Here is an 18,562-nt window from a genome sequence, read left to right on the forward strand (position 1 = left end):
GTTTCAGAAGAAAAATGAAAAAAAAATGATTGTTTTCTATATAAGGTTGGAGAAAATAAATACATTCAATTTCCATTCTAAATTTTAAAAAAAAATTAACTCTTGCAAAAAAAAAAAAGAAAAAAAGAAAAAAACCTCATCCCCTACCCAACACAAAAATTGAACTCTTGGTGCCTTTGACACAGTCAGTGTCAGAATTTTTTCAAATACTGAGCAAGATTGTGACAAAGATGGTTAGATTAATTAAGTACTGTTTACCAATTGTAGGGTATATACTACCACTGTTATTGGAGAATAACAATCTTGATTGTGAAATATCAGAACACAATTGGTCTATATCTTTATTAAAATATACAAATTTTGAGAGAAGAAAGTGATTCATTTGTAATAATTTTCTTTTCAATTGCGTTAATTATGTGCAATATCTTATTATTACAACTGTTTTAAAAAAAATACAGAACATTTTTGTGTGATTTAATTTTTGTAAACTTTGACAAATAAGGGGAGACAACTCGGATAACATAACTTTTACTACCAACAAGTTAGATTAATTACACCACTTTCCGCAAAATATATTTTTGTAGATTTTTAGTTTGTTGTTCATAGATAGTAACAGACTTGTTTTTCAGAGAAAAACTTTGTGTTGCATTAATTGCTGTTTGTTCACCAGATTGACTAGACTAGTGTGATCTCAGGTGCTCCGGAAGGATAAGCAGATCCTGCTCCACATGTGGCACCCGTTTGTAATTGTTCTATTTCTACATCTAATTTGTCAGAAATGGTTGGTTCTTTTTCTAAATTTCCATGCAATGCTTCAAAGTTTTGGTAATACATTGCTACTTTGCGTGCATGGTTGAATTTCAAACTTGTCATTATCTTCATTGCTTTGTTTTATCTGTCTCTCTAATTTTGAGTTCTCATCCTCACGTTTTATAGAACATCTTTTATAAAATGAACCCTGTTAAAATTATGTCTGGTCTAGATTTAAATTTAATGATATGTTGGGTCGAGGCATATTGTCACGCTTTAAATAAATAATTTAATGTATCTATATATTAACAAACGTAAATATTTTTGATAAAATTTGTTTGAAAAGAGAGAAACAAATGATAATGATCCGTGCTCACACGTTTTTAGACGAACCGGTTCTTATCAAATTTGCTGGTTGGTAGTGTTCTATACATATATGTGCCAAAATATTTGTCAATATGATTTCATTTCATCTTGGTCATAGATATCTCTATCTCCTTATCAGTATCGTTGAACGTCTTTAGACTTGGTACTAATTAGATTTGCATGTTGGTTGTTTTGTATACACTCGTATATACTAATCCTTGAATATGATTATTTGTTTTGCCTTTTTGTTACTGTTTAATGCTTGTCATTTTTTATTTATTTTAAACAATACAACTTCGTCTTCTTTTCTGGAAATGAAATTTGAAAACGCAAACTTTCGAAACTTTGAAACTAAAAAAAAAAAATTAACCATTTACAATGGACTATCTATGACAAGTTCATCTAAATTTACATAAATACCATTAAATAATTTCCCATGCCAAATTCAGACTGAAACATTCTATAATTCAAATACCTAGATGAATTTTGAAAATATTTTAGCCTTCCAATCGTTTAAATATACAGTACAATATATTCGTACAGTGTAGTAAAATATAACATTTATTGACGAGCGTTAGATGCAGAGAGAAAAGCGAGGCTCCGCCGACCTTTTCTCCTGTTTCGTAGCGAGTAAAAAATAAATTTCATATCTTCCTTTACTGTATGAATATTGTCTTTATTCTGCAATGTTAACATTGAACTTAAACCAAGGACGTATATTAAGTTATACGTCCTTGCTTAAACGTATAGATTTTTTTTACATCCAATTCGTTGAATTTGTTTTTGAATGAAATCGACATGACTAAAACGCGGACCGCAATTAAGACCCCAATATTGAACTGTTATGTAAACAGTAATTTTAACTTAACAGTTCGCTCGCAACAGAAGTGAGATACCAGGAGACTATAAAAGTACAATATACGTCTATCACATAATGTTATCTGTCAACCTGTATATGCATAGTAGAAAGGTCGATTGCAGGATAAAATCAAATCCTGATAAAACTGTTTCACAATTGTACGCCGTGATGACCAAGGTAGTTGTCTTTCTTTGTTCTGCAACAAGAAATTACAATTTACTGGTAGACGGTCCAGAGTAACTGACACACACACAAAGTTGATCAAGGTTCGTAATTGGGATTTAGTGAACAATTTAGTAGTTCATCTTTCTTTACGCTTTTGCTACCTTGATAGGTCATCATTTGGTGCGAATAATTAATTCATATACGTGACAGGTACGTAAATGATCGATCTCACAGATTTGTGCATGCAAAAAGAGCATGACCAACTGCATATGAAAATCGAAAATATATATATATATAACTTTTATAATTTCTGAGATAAATAGAATGAGATATCCGAAGAATGTGTGTACAAAAAATTAAATAACAAAAATACCGAACTCCGATTAAAATTCAAAACGGAAAGTCCCTTATCAAATGACAAAATCAAAAGCTCAAAAACATCAAACGAATGGAAACCAAATGTCATATTCCTGACTTGGTATTGACATTTCCTTATGTAGAAAATGGTGGAATAAACCTGGTTTAATGGCTAGCCAAACAACTGACTTGTTTGAAAGTCACATAGAAATACAAATCTATAAAATACATGTAATTATCGCACGGGGGGATTCAGGATGTTTGAAAGTGATTTTTTAAAGGAGTTTTGCAATAGTAGAAAACGGAAAATATATAAAAACAATTTTAGACAGTTTTAGGCTAAACATTTACATATTTTCCAATCAAAGAGGAACGTAGAGGGAGTACATCCCTGAATCCGCCTCCGGCAAATGAGTTCAGTAATTTTGACATTGACATTTTAAAATGATTATTTCTCAAAATACTCTTCAAAATGATATGGTGTTGCTGATAAAACTTCTATTTTATTGATATGAAATTATAGGTCACCGAATTCGTAATTTAAGTATGATTAGTTTATGATCATTATACTTTACAGAACATTGAAATGGACAAAAAAGCTGATTCTAAATGTAAACCATGTAGCTCCAGAGGTTCTCAGAAAGATGCTTCTGTTTGGTGTACAGTATGTAAAGAAGGTCTTTGTTCGACTTGCCAAAAATACCACAGCTCCTTTAAATCGCTTAGATTACATGGTATAGTTCCATATGACAAACGCGAACAAGTTCCACAAATCTTTGAACATGTGATGGAATCATGTTCCTATCACGAGCGGAATTTTGAGCTTTACTGCCCTGAACACCAAGAACCATGTTGTATAAGATGTACCACTAATAACCACAAAGATTGCAAAGGTCTTTGTCCAATTGATGATGTCATTGAAAATGTTAAGTCGTCCGTTGCTATTAACCGCATTGATGAGGGGTTTATCGGGTTGATTTTAAAGATGGAGAAAATTATTGAAAATAAAGAGCAATCGAAGAGTATCACTGCAGACCGAATTAAAAAGATAAAGAAAGACATTAGTAATATGAAGAAGAACATTGAAGAAAAGATTGATTTGTTAATAAAACAGCAGTTCGCCACCATAGATAGGATGAATACAGAATATAATAGAACGACGTGCGAAGGAATAAAAAAGTTAAAGGCAAAACTTGAAGACGTCCAAGACATAAAAATAAATATTCAGCAATCAACAGAATACGGAACTAATCTCCAAGTATTTTTGAGTTTGTCAGAATTTGAGAGTATTTTATCAAAGCAAGAAACTTTTCTATCTGAAAGCATCGAAAAAGGCGAATTTGATAATGCAGATTTCATTTTTAGCGAGACCGAGGACTTTAAAAATATAATGTCTGTCGGAGGAATCTGTAATATTGAATTAAAGAAACAACCTTTAGACGTCAAGCTCAGCAGTTCAGGACAAAGTGCCAAGGTGCAAATTAAACCTACGAAGAAAGCTACCGAGAACATTGACACCATTAAAATTATAAAAATTAAAGAGACGTCTTTTCGTTCTCCTTGTTTAATAACTGGCTGTGTTATTTTACAGAATGACTCAATATTATTTTCAAACAATGATATTAAAGCTCATAGGCTGCTCTTGTATGACTGCAACTGTCGCTTTCTTCGTGACATTGAAACTGCATCAAGACCTTTTGATATCGCTATTATAGATGAATTTGTTGTTGCTTTTACCATGCCTGAAGCGAAGAAAGTTTCTTTTATTGATTTCAGTAAGGATCAAGAAAAGTTTGTCAAAGAACTTGACGTGATTGGGGAATGTTACGGAATCGACCATTCAGACAACAGATTAGCAGTTGCTGTTAAAGGATATGGCATTCAAATATTTGATGTAACTGGGACACAAATCAAAACAATACCAGTCGCCAGCCAGTACATATCGTTCGATGGGTCATTTGTATATCATGCAGACTCTGAATCCAATGTTTTAAAATGTTGTGATTATGAAGGAAAACATGTTTGGGAGATAACAATACCGGGAGAACAGTCTTCGCTGAGTATGACATTAGACATTCATAAAAACATCTATGTTGTAGCTAGAACAAGTTATAAACTTTATATTGTGTCAAGTGATGGAACCAAATACAGGCAGTTGTTGCAAAAGTCGGACGGACTTTATTATCCTCAAGGTGTTTTTTATGATAAAAGAAAACAACAGTTAGTGTTATGCTCAAATCCGTACAATACGAGTATACTATATAGTATTCTTTGAAATGTTAAGCTTAAAAACATTAGTCTTTATACTTGAGTATTGTACTCCGTTAAAGCATCAATTTAGCATTTCAGTCATATTGGCATTGATGTAGGTATTTAATTATTGATAATTTTCTGGTTATGGTTTCTCTTTCATAGTTTTCAAGATAGCAGGCGGAAATGCTAAAATATGAATAAATGATAGTCATTTGTTTTTTTGTTTATTTATTGGTGATTAATGCAATATCCCGCACCTTGACAATATAATGGTGGCCACTTTCAACTTTCATCAAGCCGGGGAAAACTACCGAATATATGATTATTACACCTATGCATGGAAAATTAACATTGTTATATAACCGTTTTAAATGTTTTTTTTAATGACAATTTTTCCTGTTTATAGTTTTTAAACCAGGTTTATTCCACCATTTTCTACATTATGAAATGCCTGTACCAAGTCAGGAATATGACAGTTGTTTTCCATTCGTTTGATGTGTCTAAGCTTTTGATTTTGCCATTTATTAGGGAATTTCAGTTTCAAATTTTACTTAGAGCTCAGTATTTTTTTATTTTTTTTTAAATTGTTTTTGTACACACATTTTTCGGATATTCCTGTTGAGAACATTTGCAAAAACACATAATAGCATATGCCTTTTAGTGTGTTTCCTATCATGATTTCCTTGATAGAGGATTGCTGCTCACAAGGAAGCTATTAAGCCAAGAGTTCCAAATGGTGAAGTTGAGATCATCCCTTCGTAAATTTTACGGACGCCATCACGAGTTGGTTGACCGTTATGGAATAACCGTTTCACAGATGATATCGGATATGTTCCTTATGTCGTAACTACAATACCCTTCCCTTTTCACGAATGTGACTTACCGAATTAGACTATTTACCGGATTTGTAATAACATAAGCAACACGACGGATGCCACATGTGGAGCAGGATCTGCTTACCCTTCCGGAACACCTGAGATCACCCCCAGTTTTTGGTTGGGTTCGTGTTGTTTAGTCTTTAGTTTTCTATGTTGTGTCATCTGTACTATTATTTGTCTGTTTGTCTTTTTATTTTTGGCCATGGCGTTGTCAGTTTGTTTTCGATCTATGAGTTTGACTGTCCCTCTGGTATCTTTCGTCCCTCTTTTAGACCGTCTTAAAGGATACCCCAAAACCCTAACGAAAAATGCCTCGGTGAATTCCAACACGATTTTGGTAGATGATACATGGACCCCTGTCGATATTGTTCATATAAGAATTTATAAAGAGGAACTGTTAGGATTACCCAGTCATACGGCAATAGCCCCTACAAGGAACCATTTAATGATTTTGGGACAAAATAAAAAAGAAATGTTCTATTTGACATTCTGAACATTTCTAAATTGTGTAAGATTTTCTCTATCCATTATGGTTTTCCCTATGTTCTATATTTTAGCTTTTTTGGTAATTGGCAATCACACCACATCTTGTTAATTTTATAGTATGGACCGTTTTGCAATTCACAGACTAAAATCCAGACACTCTTAGAATCAATCATGTGAAAGAGAGGCGGGAAATACCAAAATATATTCAATTTTCAAACTCGTGACGAAAACGATTTGAAAATTTGACAAATCAATGACAAAGAACGAAAAACAAACAAAAGACGAACCGCAGTCTACAAAACACAAATAAAAAAACTAAAGATAGAGCAATAGAAACCCCACCAAAAATCGGTGATGAACGCTTGTGCGTTTGAAGAGTAAGCAGATCCTGCTCCACATGTGGCACCCGTCGTGTTGTTAACGTAAATATAAATTTGGTGGTAAATCTGATTCGAGAAAAAAAAGGACGGGGTTGTCCAACAATTGGAACATATCCGTTTTCATCCTTGAAATAGATATTTGGTAAAAAAAAAAAACTCCTGGTAGCGAATGAATGAATTCAACTTCACCACTTGGACCTTTTGGTTTAATTGTTTCATTTGAAGTAGCAACCCTCTATCAAGGAAATCATGATAGGAAATACAATCTCTGGAATATCGTACCAACTGTTATAAAGGCGGTACTGAAATGTTGCTTCATAAAAAGGGAAAGTTTAGAATTTGGAAGCTGAAATCATCTCTTTTGTCGAAAAGTTTTGTTCTCAATCTACAATCATTGTCAATTTCTATATGTAATTCAAGATATGAGACTGATCTAACTCATCTTTTGTTTCAAGTTCGAAGGGATAGATGCGTTCAACATAATCACCAATCTTTGAATTGTTAAGGGAGAATACATCATGTATGAAGTTTAGTTTTTTTTATAAAGACGATCTTACAAAAAATCTACAACAGACGGCGAACGCCAAATGACTATAGTCTTTTGACAAGATGAGCTAAGAAATGGCTTTATATAAATAACACAAAGCTGAGGTTGCGATAGAGCAGATTGTTACACCGAGAAAACATTGTCAACCATGAGTCATGGGATAGAGTAAACCGTCTCCCACGTACTTACCAATCAACATCGACATTTTAACTTGAAGTATTATAAAATTATTTATCTACTTGACTGTGTGCAAAGACCACCGAGCTTTATTTTGATTGTAAGCTAGCTGTTAAAAGAGTCATGCTAACAACATATAACTATGAAACTATAACTATGAATTAATTTTCTAAAATCGTAATCAGCACGGTTTGGATTGTGTTTGTTTTCGGATGAATCGGTTCGGTTATTTTTCGATTATAGACCCTTTTTGTGTGAAATTACATGTGATCAAAGTATACCAGCATTATCCATGATTGCCAAACTAGGTTTTAATGTTTTTATAATAAGTTTAGGGAAGAAACGACGCATTATTTTCTACTATTTTCAGCTTTTTACATCGTCAAAGCTTTCACGTTCTAGTCCGTTTTTTTTCTCCAAAACTGGTCCAAGTTTTGGAAATAAATAATAAACACAATGAACACAAAAAAAAATTATATGTCTACTGATTTCTTCCTTTTAAAATTCATTATAGTAAATTTAGGTGTTTTAATTTGGTACAGCTTTATACAAGTCAATCTAAATAGTCATAAAAGCTGCGTTACTTGACATATTTTGTTTGAATTTAAATAAGAAACAAGCTGAAGTTTATTGTACCTGGCCGGACTTTCTTATGGGACAACCATTTGATTCTGAGGGGGCATGGCAGATTTTGGAAATAAATATTCTGGTCCCTATTTAGGTGAAAATAAATAATCTTGCCTTATAAATATTCTGGCTCCAAATATTCAATATGTTAAAAACATATTTTGGCTCGCTTCGCTCGCCACATTTACTAAGTTTCCAATAGTTACAGATAATGAGATCAAAGTTATGCATATGTCTGTACTGAAGTTTTGGATTTCAATGAGCGTAATCAATGTATTACTGGTAAATTATTAAGACAGGGATTTCATTACCACGAATTACTTAAAACCTTTCCTAAATTCTTTAATAGATAGATAGATAGGTTTGGTTTGAAAGTTTGGCTGTACCATTTGAAAACTTCCTAATTTTCACGGTGATGTTGTTCATCGAGTCAGGAAAATTACATACGATTCGGGTTAACTCATCAATCCTTTACATAAATTTATTCTAAAAGGTTACCACATTTCATGACTGTAAAAAAATCTTTGAATATTGTTTTATTGGTATAAATATTTATTATATTATCAGTTAATTAAAACCAAACTAATAAATATCATTGTTGTATACAAATGCTCATTCACGGTTCTACGATCTGTCGATACCTGCAATTTGGCATTGCACAAGTTTATGTTTTCTCTGACTGTTAATGATGTCTTGACACTAAATCCAGTGGATTTTGGATGTGTACTGATTGATATTTAAGTCTTAAATACATGATTTTTTTATTTGTTGTTTATTGGCTTTGAACTAGCTGTCCGTAACTGCGAGTACTCTCAGATCTGTACTTAGTTTTTTTGTTGTGGGGATGTATAAATACACTGCCAATTCCGGTCTGTGTTTTTGTTACTAGTTTTTCTGCTTTGCATCGATCGGAAGAGTTGAGACCTTTTAAGCTGAGTTTTATAGTTTGTTCATATGTTGTATTGTTACACCACTGTCACAGGTTATGAGAGGGTTCGGCGCACTCATGTTCAACCCCGCCACATTCGATATGTGCCTGTCCAAAGTCAGGAGCCTGTAGTTCAGTGGTTGTCGTTGGTTCATATCTGTCATCTTTGTCTTTCGTAAATTGTTTTGTTATAAATTAGACCGTTAGTTTTCCCAATTAAATTGTTTCATATTTTTCATGATTTGGCCTTTTATAGACGACTATTCGGTATGGGGGTTTCTCATTGTTGAGGGCCATACGGTTGCCTATAATTGCGATTACATCCATTGCATTTGAAATTTGGCGGATGGTTGTCTCATTGGCAATCATACCACATTTCTTTATTTTTATATAGTCGGACGCATAAAATTTATAAAATTACAAAAGCATTGTTAGTGGTTATTTTGGAGGTCATAGTGTATGTGCAACCTCCTTTTGACAAGAAAAATAAAATTTTGTTTATGAAACCTTCCCCCAAAAATTTTTAATCGCTACGCTCGTCAGATATTTTACCATTTTAGACAATAACGCCCTTTTTCCTTGGACCCTGGATCCACCGTTGATTGTAAGGCTATTATTTTTATATCAATAGGATATATATTCTAGACTGTGTTTGACTGCTCTATTTGTAGTTTGAAGTTGGGTTGTATATGTATCCCACAAATAGGTGATCTGTATCACAAAAGTTGAATTACTTTAGGGGGTGAAAAGTTGATTTTGATGGGGGAGGAGGGGTACTTTTTGAGTCAATTTGTGGATGAACAGAAAATAAATATTTCGGCCCTGATCTGAGAGAAAATAAATAATCTAGCCGCTTTTATGTTGGAAATATATATTCTGACCTCATCAAATTTGTCAGGCCTCTCCCTCAGAATCAAAAGGTCGTCCCCTAATAAAGATACATTGCCTGAGGGAGTAGAAACATTAGTTTCATATTTATTTCAAAATTTATCATCATAGAATTTAAGTAAGGTACGCATAGTTTTTTTACAACTATTATCTATAAAGCATATAGTAAAATCATACCTAAATTGTCTTGATTAGTGATAACAATAAATAGCCCAAAAAAAGTACTCAGGACACTTATTTCAAGAGAACTTATTCTAACCACTATTTTTTCTAGTTTCAATACCTCCTGCCAAGCCAAATATAGATTTGATTCTACAAAGCGATCATGTCCATAACATACCGAAAGGCAAGAGCAGACGACATATTGACAAAAGGAAACTTCCAACAAGTGGCACTAGTAATGATTCTGACTAAAATTCATCAATAACTGCTTATTTCTTTTTTGTAACCTTTACATTGGCTATCGGAATTTTGTAAGCTTCAGACCATTTATGCTTTAGCAGTGAGAAAGCGAGTGTGTGGTATTGGATGAATTCAGTTTTTAATTATAAATCTATACAAAATGTGTTGATAAACGTAAAAATGTTGCTTAAGAGATGGATTTTAATATCGGTTTACAATTTAATTTGGATAAAAGTTTTTGTGTGTTTCAAACATAAAAATTTGACAATAGGAGGAATTTTTCCCATGTCCGGTAGCTGGGCGGGAGGGCAGGGCTGTCTTCCAGCAGTAGAGATGGCATTAGAAGATGTAAATAATAATTCCGATATTTTACCAGATTTTTATTTGAACATGGAACCAAAAGATAGCAAGGTAAGAACACTTTAACACTTGTAAACTTGAGTTTTTTATAACAAGTCCATGTTTTCTTAGTTTTTACTATCAGTGCATTACATTGAAAACTGCTGTAGTCGGAGCGCTTTGTGGATGACCCTCTCTGGGAATAATGAGAGCCAGAAGTTAGAATAAATTTGATGCTAAATGTTTGCGCGGTAGAACAAAAAGTTGCATCAAAGAGTCACAAAAATGTTCAACTTCGTCTGAGTTTGAAATTCAGTTCTTGTACAATTACAAAATATTGGAAAGTTTTATAAATGTCTATTCATAAATATGACTGTAACGAATACTGACTCTAACCATGGTGGGATACTCTCAAGTATATTGTCTTTTACTTAATCCATAGATTTGTTGCAAGATGAAATTTATCCATGCATTGGCTTATAGAATCGTTTGCATTGGTAGCTGTGCTGATGTTCGAATGCATTTAAGGTTTTTGAAGAGAAAGACCTTTTATTGATAGTTTCGAAGGCCAGTTAGTACTTCCGAGAGGTAAATGCAATATGAATTTTTTTGTTTGAAATTTTCGGAAACTTTAGCGTATATTCTTGCCGAACATGCTTTACGATTTATATAATTTAAAATTTATGAATAAAACGTCTACAGAATACTTTATGCACTTGTCTCGAATTTAACTGTTTAACACTCAGCTACCTACCTATAAGAAAAGAGTAAATAAGGAGAAATGTACAGAAAAAAATATCTTGATATATACAAAACACTCACTATGGTGTGTTATCCTTTGAGAGCCAGTTCTTTTATAAACATTTAGGTTTAATGCGATGAAAGTTTGAAGACAATATTATTAAGACATTTTTATTAGCATAACGGTGCTGGACACTTCACAGTCTGATTAAAATACAGATCCTTTGTCAAAGCTATGCTAACAAGGATCTGAAAACGCTCCGTTCTACTTTTTTTCATTAAAGGCCTTTTCGGGATCTTCTGGTTTTGTTGAATTGATACACACCTTCCAAATATTGGCTGATGTAATAATTACCAGTACAGAAAGTAAAACGGAATGCTGCTAGATCCTTGTAAGCAAAGCTTGGACATAGGATCTGTATTTTAATCAGATTGGAAAGTTTCTTTTCATTTTTTTCTTTTTTTTAGAAGCATAGTTTTTCTAATATTATTACTATATGGTATCTAGTTTGTTTATTTTGATATATTCGTTTTGATTTTTTTGGAAACACACAGTGCAGATTTACTATAAGCAAAAAAACGCTTAATCTACCGGGGCACTTGAGTTCTTACGACTCACCGTTTTTATTAACCGATTTTTCGACGGAAATCCGGTTATTGATTTTGGATTGTACTGCGGGTTTAAGTATTAGAGCAGCTCAAGTTGTTTCCGTGCAATAACTGATATGAACCGTGCAACCAATACTTCTTCACATTCTAATATGTTGTTACTGATGACAAAATGGAGGTCAAGTTCGATATTAACGATTTTCACATTTGCTCTTCGGGACTTGAATTACTGGAAAGTGAAACTTGTCGTCGTTTCACTGCAATAACATGAGCGCTGGTCAACCAAATTGAATGCTTTTCAAATTTTGATGTGCTGTTACTGATGACAAAATGAAGGTCGATTTCGATATTGACGATTTTTACTTTTGTTGTTCGTGACTATAGTCTCTGATTAATTGGAAAATAACACTTTATGTCATTTCATTGCGATGATATGAGAGCTGTTCAACCATATTGAATATAATGCTTTTCGTTATTTGAAAAATTGTGTTTTAATGGTAGATCTTTGATTGTTTCTGTTAAAATTCACATCTCGTATAGACTTTTATTATTGAAATTTTGTATCGACACATTTTTTTTTAACCCTCTGGACATTAGTATATATGTGTCGTTTGATTGTTGTTTTATTGACCACGCATCTTCGTTTATTCATACTTCACTATTGTAGAAAGCGATACGTCAACACCCATATGTCTTTTGAATTTTGGTGTTTTGTTGATTTTCTATCTCATTGAAATATGATATGTGGCACACATATATATATAAAAATATATGTCATATTCAAAACGTAGTACTCACATAAATGCCGTATATCACATGCAATATGCAAATAAAAAGATTGCAAATTATCAGAATTACCTATAGTAGTAGTCAATTCATCTATGTTTGCGTTGTTTCAAAATTCCTATTAAACCACTAGTAGTCTATCCCTTGAACAGTCACTATATATCACTTTACTAAAGGCACTAGGTACCGACTATGGTAGAGAATCCCAGTTATAAACAGGACGAGAATGAATAAATAAAAATAAATTCCATTTGCATCAGGATTTCTGTATCATTGCTTTATTATTCAATTTCAAATTGAACTGCAGAGAATTAATGGTGCGAATATCGTATTATATTGTTTCAAGGTTAGTTGTATGTAAATCGCACTACGTTTGCTCTTTATATTCAATTGTTTACAAGACAGTCTGTTTCTCGTGTATTGAGTGCACGATTGAGTGATGCAATGAATGTTTTGAAAATATCAGCAATACTTTGTCGGATTCGGTTTGAAATATACGACGGGTTTACAGAACAAAGCCTATAAGTAGAAAACCGAAAAAAAAATTATCCTTAAAATCTCAAAATGTAAATGAGTTCTAGGTAGTAATTGTATCAGGAAGATATCACATGACGGTCACCATACAAGTAACCAGACTTATATTTTAAACAAATGAACAAAAACAAAACAAATAAACAAAATTAACGATAAAATAAAAATGCCAAATTCGTTTTCAAAACTAAACAAAACATATTAATAGGCCAATACAAAACAAATCAAAAGTATCTAGAGGCCGTCATGCTCTTGCATTGAGGTGGACGTTTTTGTCTCATGCTGAATGGTCATTGTGTTTTGAGACGAAGAACAGCAAATAAAGGAATCTCAGAATATAATGTCGTTGCAATGAAGTATAGATATAGCACCTGAAACTCACATTTGCGACATGAATGGAATGAATTTTCGTTAAATAAAAAACACCGTAAAATAATTTAAATAAAATTTACACAGAAAGTCTTATTTATCGTTTATACCGAGGATCCTTTTACATCTTTACCTATAAATTAATATTCAGTGGTGTATAATCATTCAAAACTGTTGAAACAGTAAAAGCAAATAAAAGTTTCTTAATATATAAAAATACAGTTGTGGACGAAGAGAAATGCTGAGTTCATGTTTTTACCAGACAATATCATTGCATATTCGTTTAGAACAATGGTTGTGATCCATCCCATTACTGAATATTTTAATGCAATATAAAAGATAGAATACCAAGAGAGAGACATATTAACACTGTTTTACTTAAGCGCATGGGAACTTTCTTTAATTATCAAACGAATAGTGTGGGTTTGTTTTTATTGAAGAAAATTTGAAAGTATAACAAATATAATTTCTCGTAAACTGAATGAAAATTTCAAAATGATATATATTATTAACACTTTCTTACAATAAACCAACGATTGTTTAAACTTTTATACCTCCCACACTAAGTAAATATCAGGAAACAAAACATATTTTATCATAAGACTAAAACCCTTACCTTAAACTTTTATAATCTTTTAGTATGAGAAATAAGCTATTTTCTTTCCACGTAGAAAATGTTTGATGCGAGTAAATTCCTTTGGGTGTACTTTTTGGGTTGTGAAAAAGAAAGGGATTATTTCGATTGGAACAAAATATGAAAAAAATACATCTGTTAGGAAAGGTAGTCGTTTTCATCAATTCATTTTCTAGTATACTTTTTTCTAGCGTACCAGAAAAGAGAACAACTGTAATCGCAAAAGCCCTTTTTCTTTTATTGCAAAAACATAGCTTACTGGTGTCCTCCTAAGAAGCTGTAACTGGTATATAATCAGCATATTTATTTATTTATTGTTTACTTGAGGAAAGATGTAGGCATAAACCAAGTACACGCAGGATAAAGGTTGCAGTACGTACTTCACTGCTACTGTACTATATACTAACCTTAATAGGTAAAAATAGTTCTGAGAAAAGTGCCTGTGCCTTTGCCTGTGACAGATAAGTAAAACCCGTGTTAGATCAACTCTGGCAGAGGATTTGAACCTAAGTTTTAGTTAGATTACAGAAATAAAACGTTGATTTTGACGACAGAAGGGTGTGAGTTTGGCTGTTTGATGTGTATAGATACGCAGTAACGTCCGTATGGAATGATTATGTTAAATCCGATGCCTCCTGTAGTGTGGGTGACACGTTTTCTTCACAAAGTTAAAGAACCTTTGCAAAAATATTTGAGAGGTTTGTAAACGAGGGACGAAAGATACCAGAGGGACAGTCAAACTCACAGATCGAAAACAAACTGACAACGCCATGGCCAAAAATAAAAAGACAGACAGACAAATAATAGTACAGATGACACAACATAGAAAACTAAAGACTAAGCAACACGAACCCAACCAAAAACTGGGGGTGATCTCAGGTGCTCCGGAAGAGTAAGCAGATCCTGCTCCACATGTAAGTGACCTGATGCCATACACAATTCTGGCCTGATACAAAAACACCCACAATTTTCCAATGGCAGTCTAAATTTCCCACCTTAATTCTGGTCAACCGACGAAGCAGAACTTACTCATTGCATGAACCTTTGATGAGTTTTCGAACAGAATATGCATGTAAATTTGCTAAACACAATCAATGAATAAATGATAAACAAAGCGAATATAAGGTCAAATATTCATAGTATCGATAAACCATATTTCGGTCTATTTAAAGGCAACTATTTTTTTATTTCCGTTCTCATTTATCCTTATATATAAGAACAACGAATTCATTATACCCATTAAAATAAACTCTGTCTGATCCAATAACCCTCATTTGCCGACATTCTGTAATAGGTCTACTGGCATATAAAACATAATTGTTACATTACTTTATCTGATATACATGATGGCATATAAATACATAATTGTTACGTTACATCATCTGATAGAAATATTGCCGTATAAATACGTAATTGTTACGTTACCTTATCTGATATAACTGTTATCATCTTCTGTGGATGGGTTGGTAATAATTTCAAAAGAAATGACATTGTCAGCATTTAATGGACACAATGAATAACAATCAGACTATTCTCATTGTTGTTTTATATCTTGTATATATATTATCTAGCATGTAAGTAAATTAAGTTTACATATTTGCTTACATGACTTTTTTTGTAATGATATGCGATTCCAAAGTCATACCCATAAGCCTGTAATCGCCCAAGACCACATCCCATCTTCTATTCCACCAAAGCCTGTAATCGCCCAAGAGCACATCCCATCTTCTATTCCACCAAAGCCTGTAATCGCCCAAGAGCACATCCCATCTTCTATTCCACCAAAGCCTGTAATCGCCCAAGAGCACATCCCATCTTCTATTCCACCAAAGCCTGTAATCGCCCAAGAGCACATCCCATCTTCTATTCCACCAAAGCCTGTAATCGCCCAAGAGCACATCCCATCTTCTATTCCACCAAAGCCTGTAATCGCCCAAGAGCACATCCCATCTTCTATTCCACCAAAGCCTGTAATCGCCCAAGAGCACATCCCATCTTCTATTCCACCAAAGCCTGTAATCGCCCAAGACCACATCCCATCTTCTATTCCACCAAAGCCTGTAATCGCCCAAGACCACATCCCATCTTCTATTCCACCAAAGCCTGTAATCGCCCAAGAGCACATCCCATCTTCTATTCCACCAAAGCCTGTAATCGCCCAAGAGCACATCCCATCTTCTATTCCACCAAAGCCTGTAATCGCCCAAGAGCACATCCCATCTTCTATTCCACCAAAGCCTGTAATCGCCCAAGAGCACATCCCATCTTCTATTCCACCAAAGCCTGTAATCGCCCAAGAGCACATCCCATCTTCTATTCCACCAAAGCCTGTAATCGCCCAAGACCACATCCCATCTTCTATTCCACCAAAGCCTGTAATCGCCCAAGACCACATCCCATCTTCTATTCCACCAAAGCCTGTAATCGCCCAAGAGCACATCCCATCTTCTATTCCACCAAAGCCTGTAATCGCCCAAGAGCACATCCCATCTTCTATTCCACCAAAGCCTGTAATCGCCCAAGAGCACATCCCATCTTCTATTCCACCAAAGCCTGTAATCGCCCAAGAGCACATCCCATCTTCTATTCCACCAAAGCCTGTAATCGCCCAAGAGCACATCCCATCTTCTATTCCACCAAAGCCTGTAATCGCCCAAGAGCACATCCCATCTTCTATTCCACCAAAGCCTGTAATCGCCCAAGAGCACATCCCATCTTCTATTCCACCAAAGCCTGTAATCGCCCAAGAGCACATCCCATCTTCTATTCCACCAAAGCCTGTAATCGCCCAAGACCACATCCCATCTTCTATTCCACCAAAGCCTGTAATCGCCCAAGAGCACATCCCATCTTCTATTCCACCAAAGCCTGTAATCGCCCAAGAGCACATCCCATCTTCTATTCCACCAAAGCCTGTAATCGCCCAAGAGCACATCCCATCTTCTATTCCACCAAAGCCTGTAATCGCCCAAGACCACATCCCATCTTCTATTCCACCAAAGCCTGTAATCGCCCAAGACCACATCCCATCTTCTATTCCACCAAAGCCTGTAATCGCCCAAGAGCACATCCCATCTTCTATTCCACCAAAGCCTGTAATCGCCCAAGAGCACATCCCATCTTCTATTCCACCAAAGCCTGTAATCGCCCAAGAGCACATCCCATCTTCTATTCCACCAAAGCCTGTAATCGCCCAAGAGCACATCCCATCTTCTATTCCACCAAAGCCTGTAATCGCCCAAGACCACATCCCATCTTCTATTCCACCAAAGCCTGTAATCGCCCAAGACCACATCCCATCTTCTATTCCACCAAAGCCTGTAATCGCCCAAGACCACATCCCATCTTCTATTCCACCAAAGCCTGTAATCGCCCAAGAGCACATCCCATCTTCTATTCCACCAAAGCCTGTAATCGCCCAAGAGCACATCCCATCTTCTATTCCACCAAAGCCTGTAATCGCCCAAGAGCACATCCCATCTTCTATTCCACCAAAGCCTGTAATCGCCCAAGAGCACATCCCATCTTCTATTCCACCAAAGCCTGTAATCGCCCAAGAGCACATCCCATCTTCTATTCCACCAAAGCCTGTAATCGCCCAAGAGCACATCCCATCTTCTATTCCACCAAAGCCTGTAATCGCCCAAGAGCACATCCCATCTTCTATTCCACCAAAGCCTGTAATCGCCCAAGACCACATCCCATCTTCTATTCCACCAAAGCCTGTAATCGCCCAAGAGCACATCCCATCTTCTATTCCACCAAAGCCTGTAATCGCCCAAGACCACATCCCATCTTCTATTCCACCAAAGCCTGTAATCGCCCAAGAGCACATCCCATCTTCTATTCCACCAAAGCCTGTAATCGCCCAAGAGCACATCCCATCTTCTATTCCACCAAAGCCTGTAATCGCCCAAGAGCACATCCCATCTTCTATTCCACCAAAGCCTGTAATCGCCCAAGACCACATCCCATCTTCTATTCCACCAAAGCCTGTAATCGCCCAAGAGCACATCCCATCTTCTATTCCACCAAAGCCTGTAATCGCCCAAGAGCACATCCCATCTTCTATTCCACCAAAGCCTGTAATCGCCCAAGAGCACATCCCATCTTCTATTCCACCAAAGCCTGTAATCGCCCAAGAGCACATCCCATCTTCTATTCCACCAAAGAACACAATACAGCCTGTATTACGCCCAAGAAGACTTCATTTGGACCACCTTCATGTACAATCTTCGAAAATGGGATTTAATATATTTATTTCAAAAATATGATAAACCTGCATAAAGAGAATAAGACGGTTTTTCTAAACTGAGAGAAATTATAAATATACAGTATTCTGAGTCTGATTACTTATGTAAACCAATACCAGTTATTTATAAGACACGTATTACCAAAATAAGACTTAGTAGTCATGATTTAGCTATAGAATGTGGACGCTATTCTGCAAGTCCAAGAAATAATAGACTATGTTGTTTTTGTAAAAATGA

General features: G+C 34.9%; 1 protein-coding gene across 1 annotated transcript; it reads right to left on the reverse strand.

Annotated features, from left to right (window-relative positions):
- Window positions 1–15,711: 15,711 nt before the first annotated feature.
- On the reverse strand, window positions 15,712–18,222 carry LOC127728874 (uncharacterized). Its single transcript, XM_052236464.1, has one exon. The coding sequence runs from the start codon at window positions 18,220–18,222 to the stop codon at window positions 15,712–15,714; it is 2,511 nt and encodes an 836-aa protein (XP_052092424.1).
- Window positions 18,223–18,562: the final 340 nt, after the last annotated feature.

Source organism: Mytilus californianus, unplaced genomic scaffold, assembly GCF_021869535.1.
Source record: "Mytilus californianus isolate M0D057914Y unplaced genomic scaffold, xbMytCali1.0.p SCAF_2, whole genome shotgun sequence".
Lineage (NCBI taxonomy): Eukaryota > Metazoa > Mollusca > Bivalvia > Mytilida > Mytilidae > Mytilus > Mytilus californianus.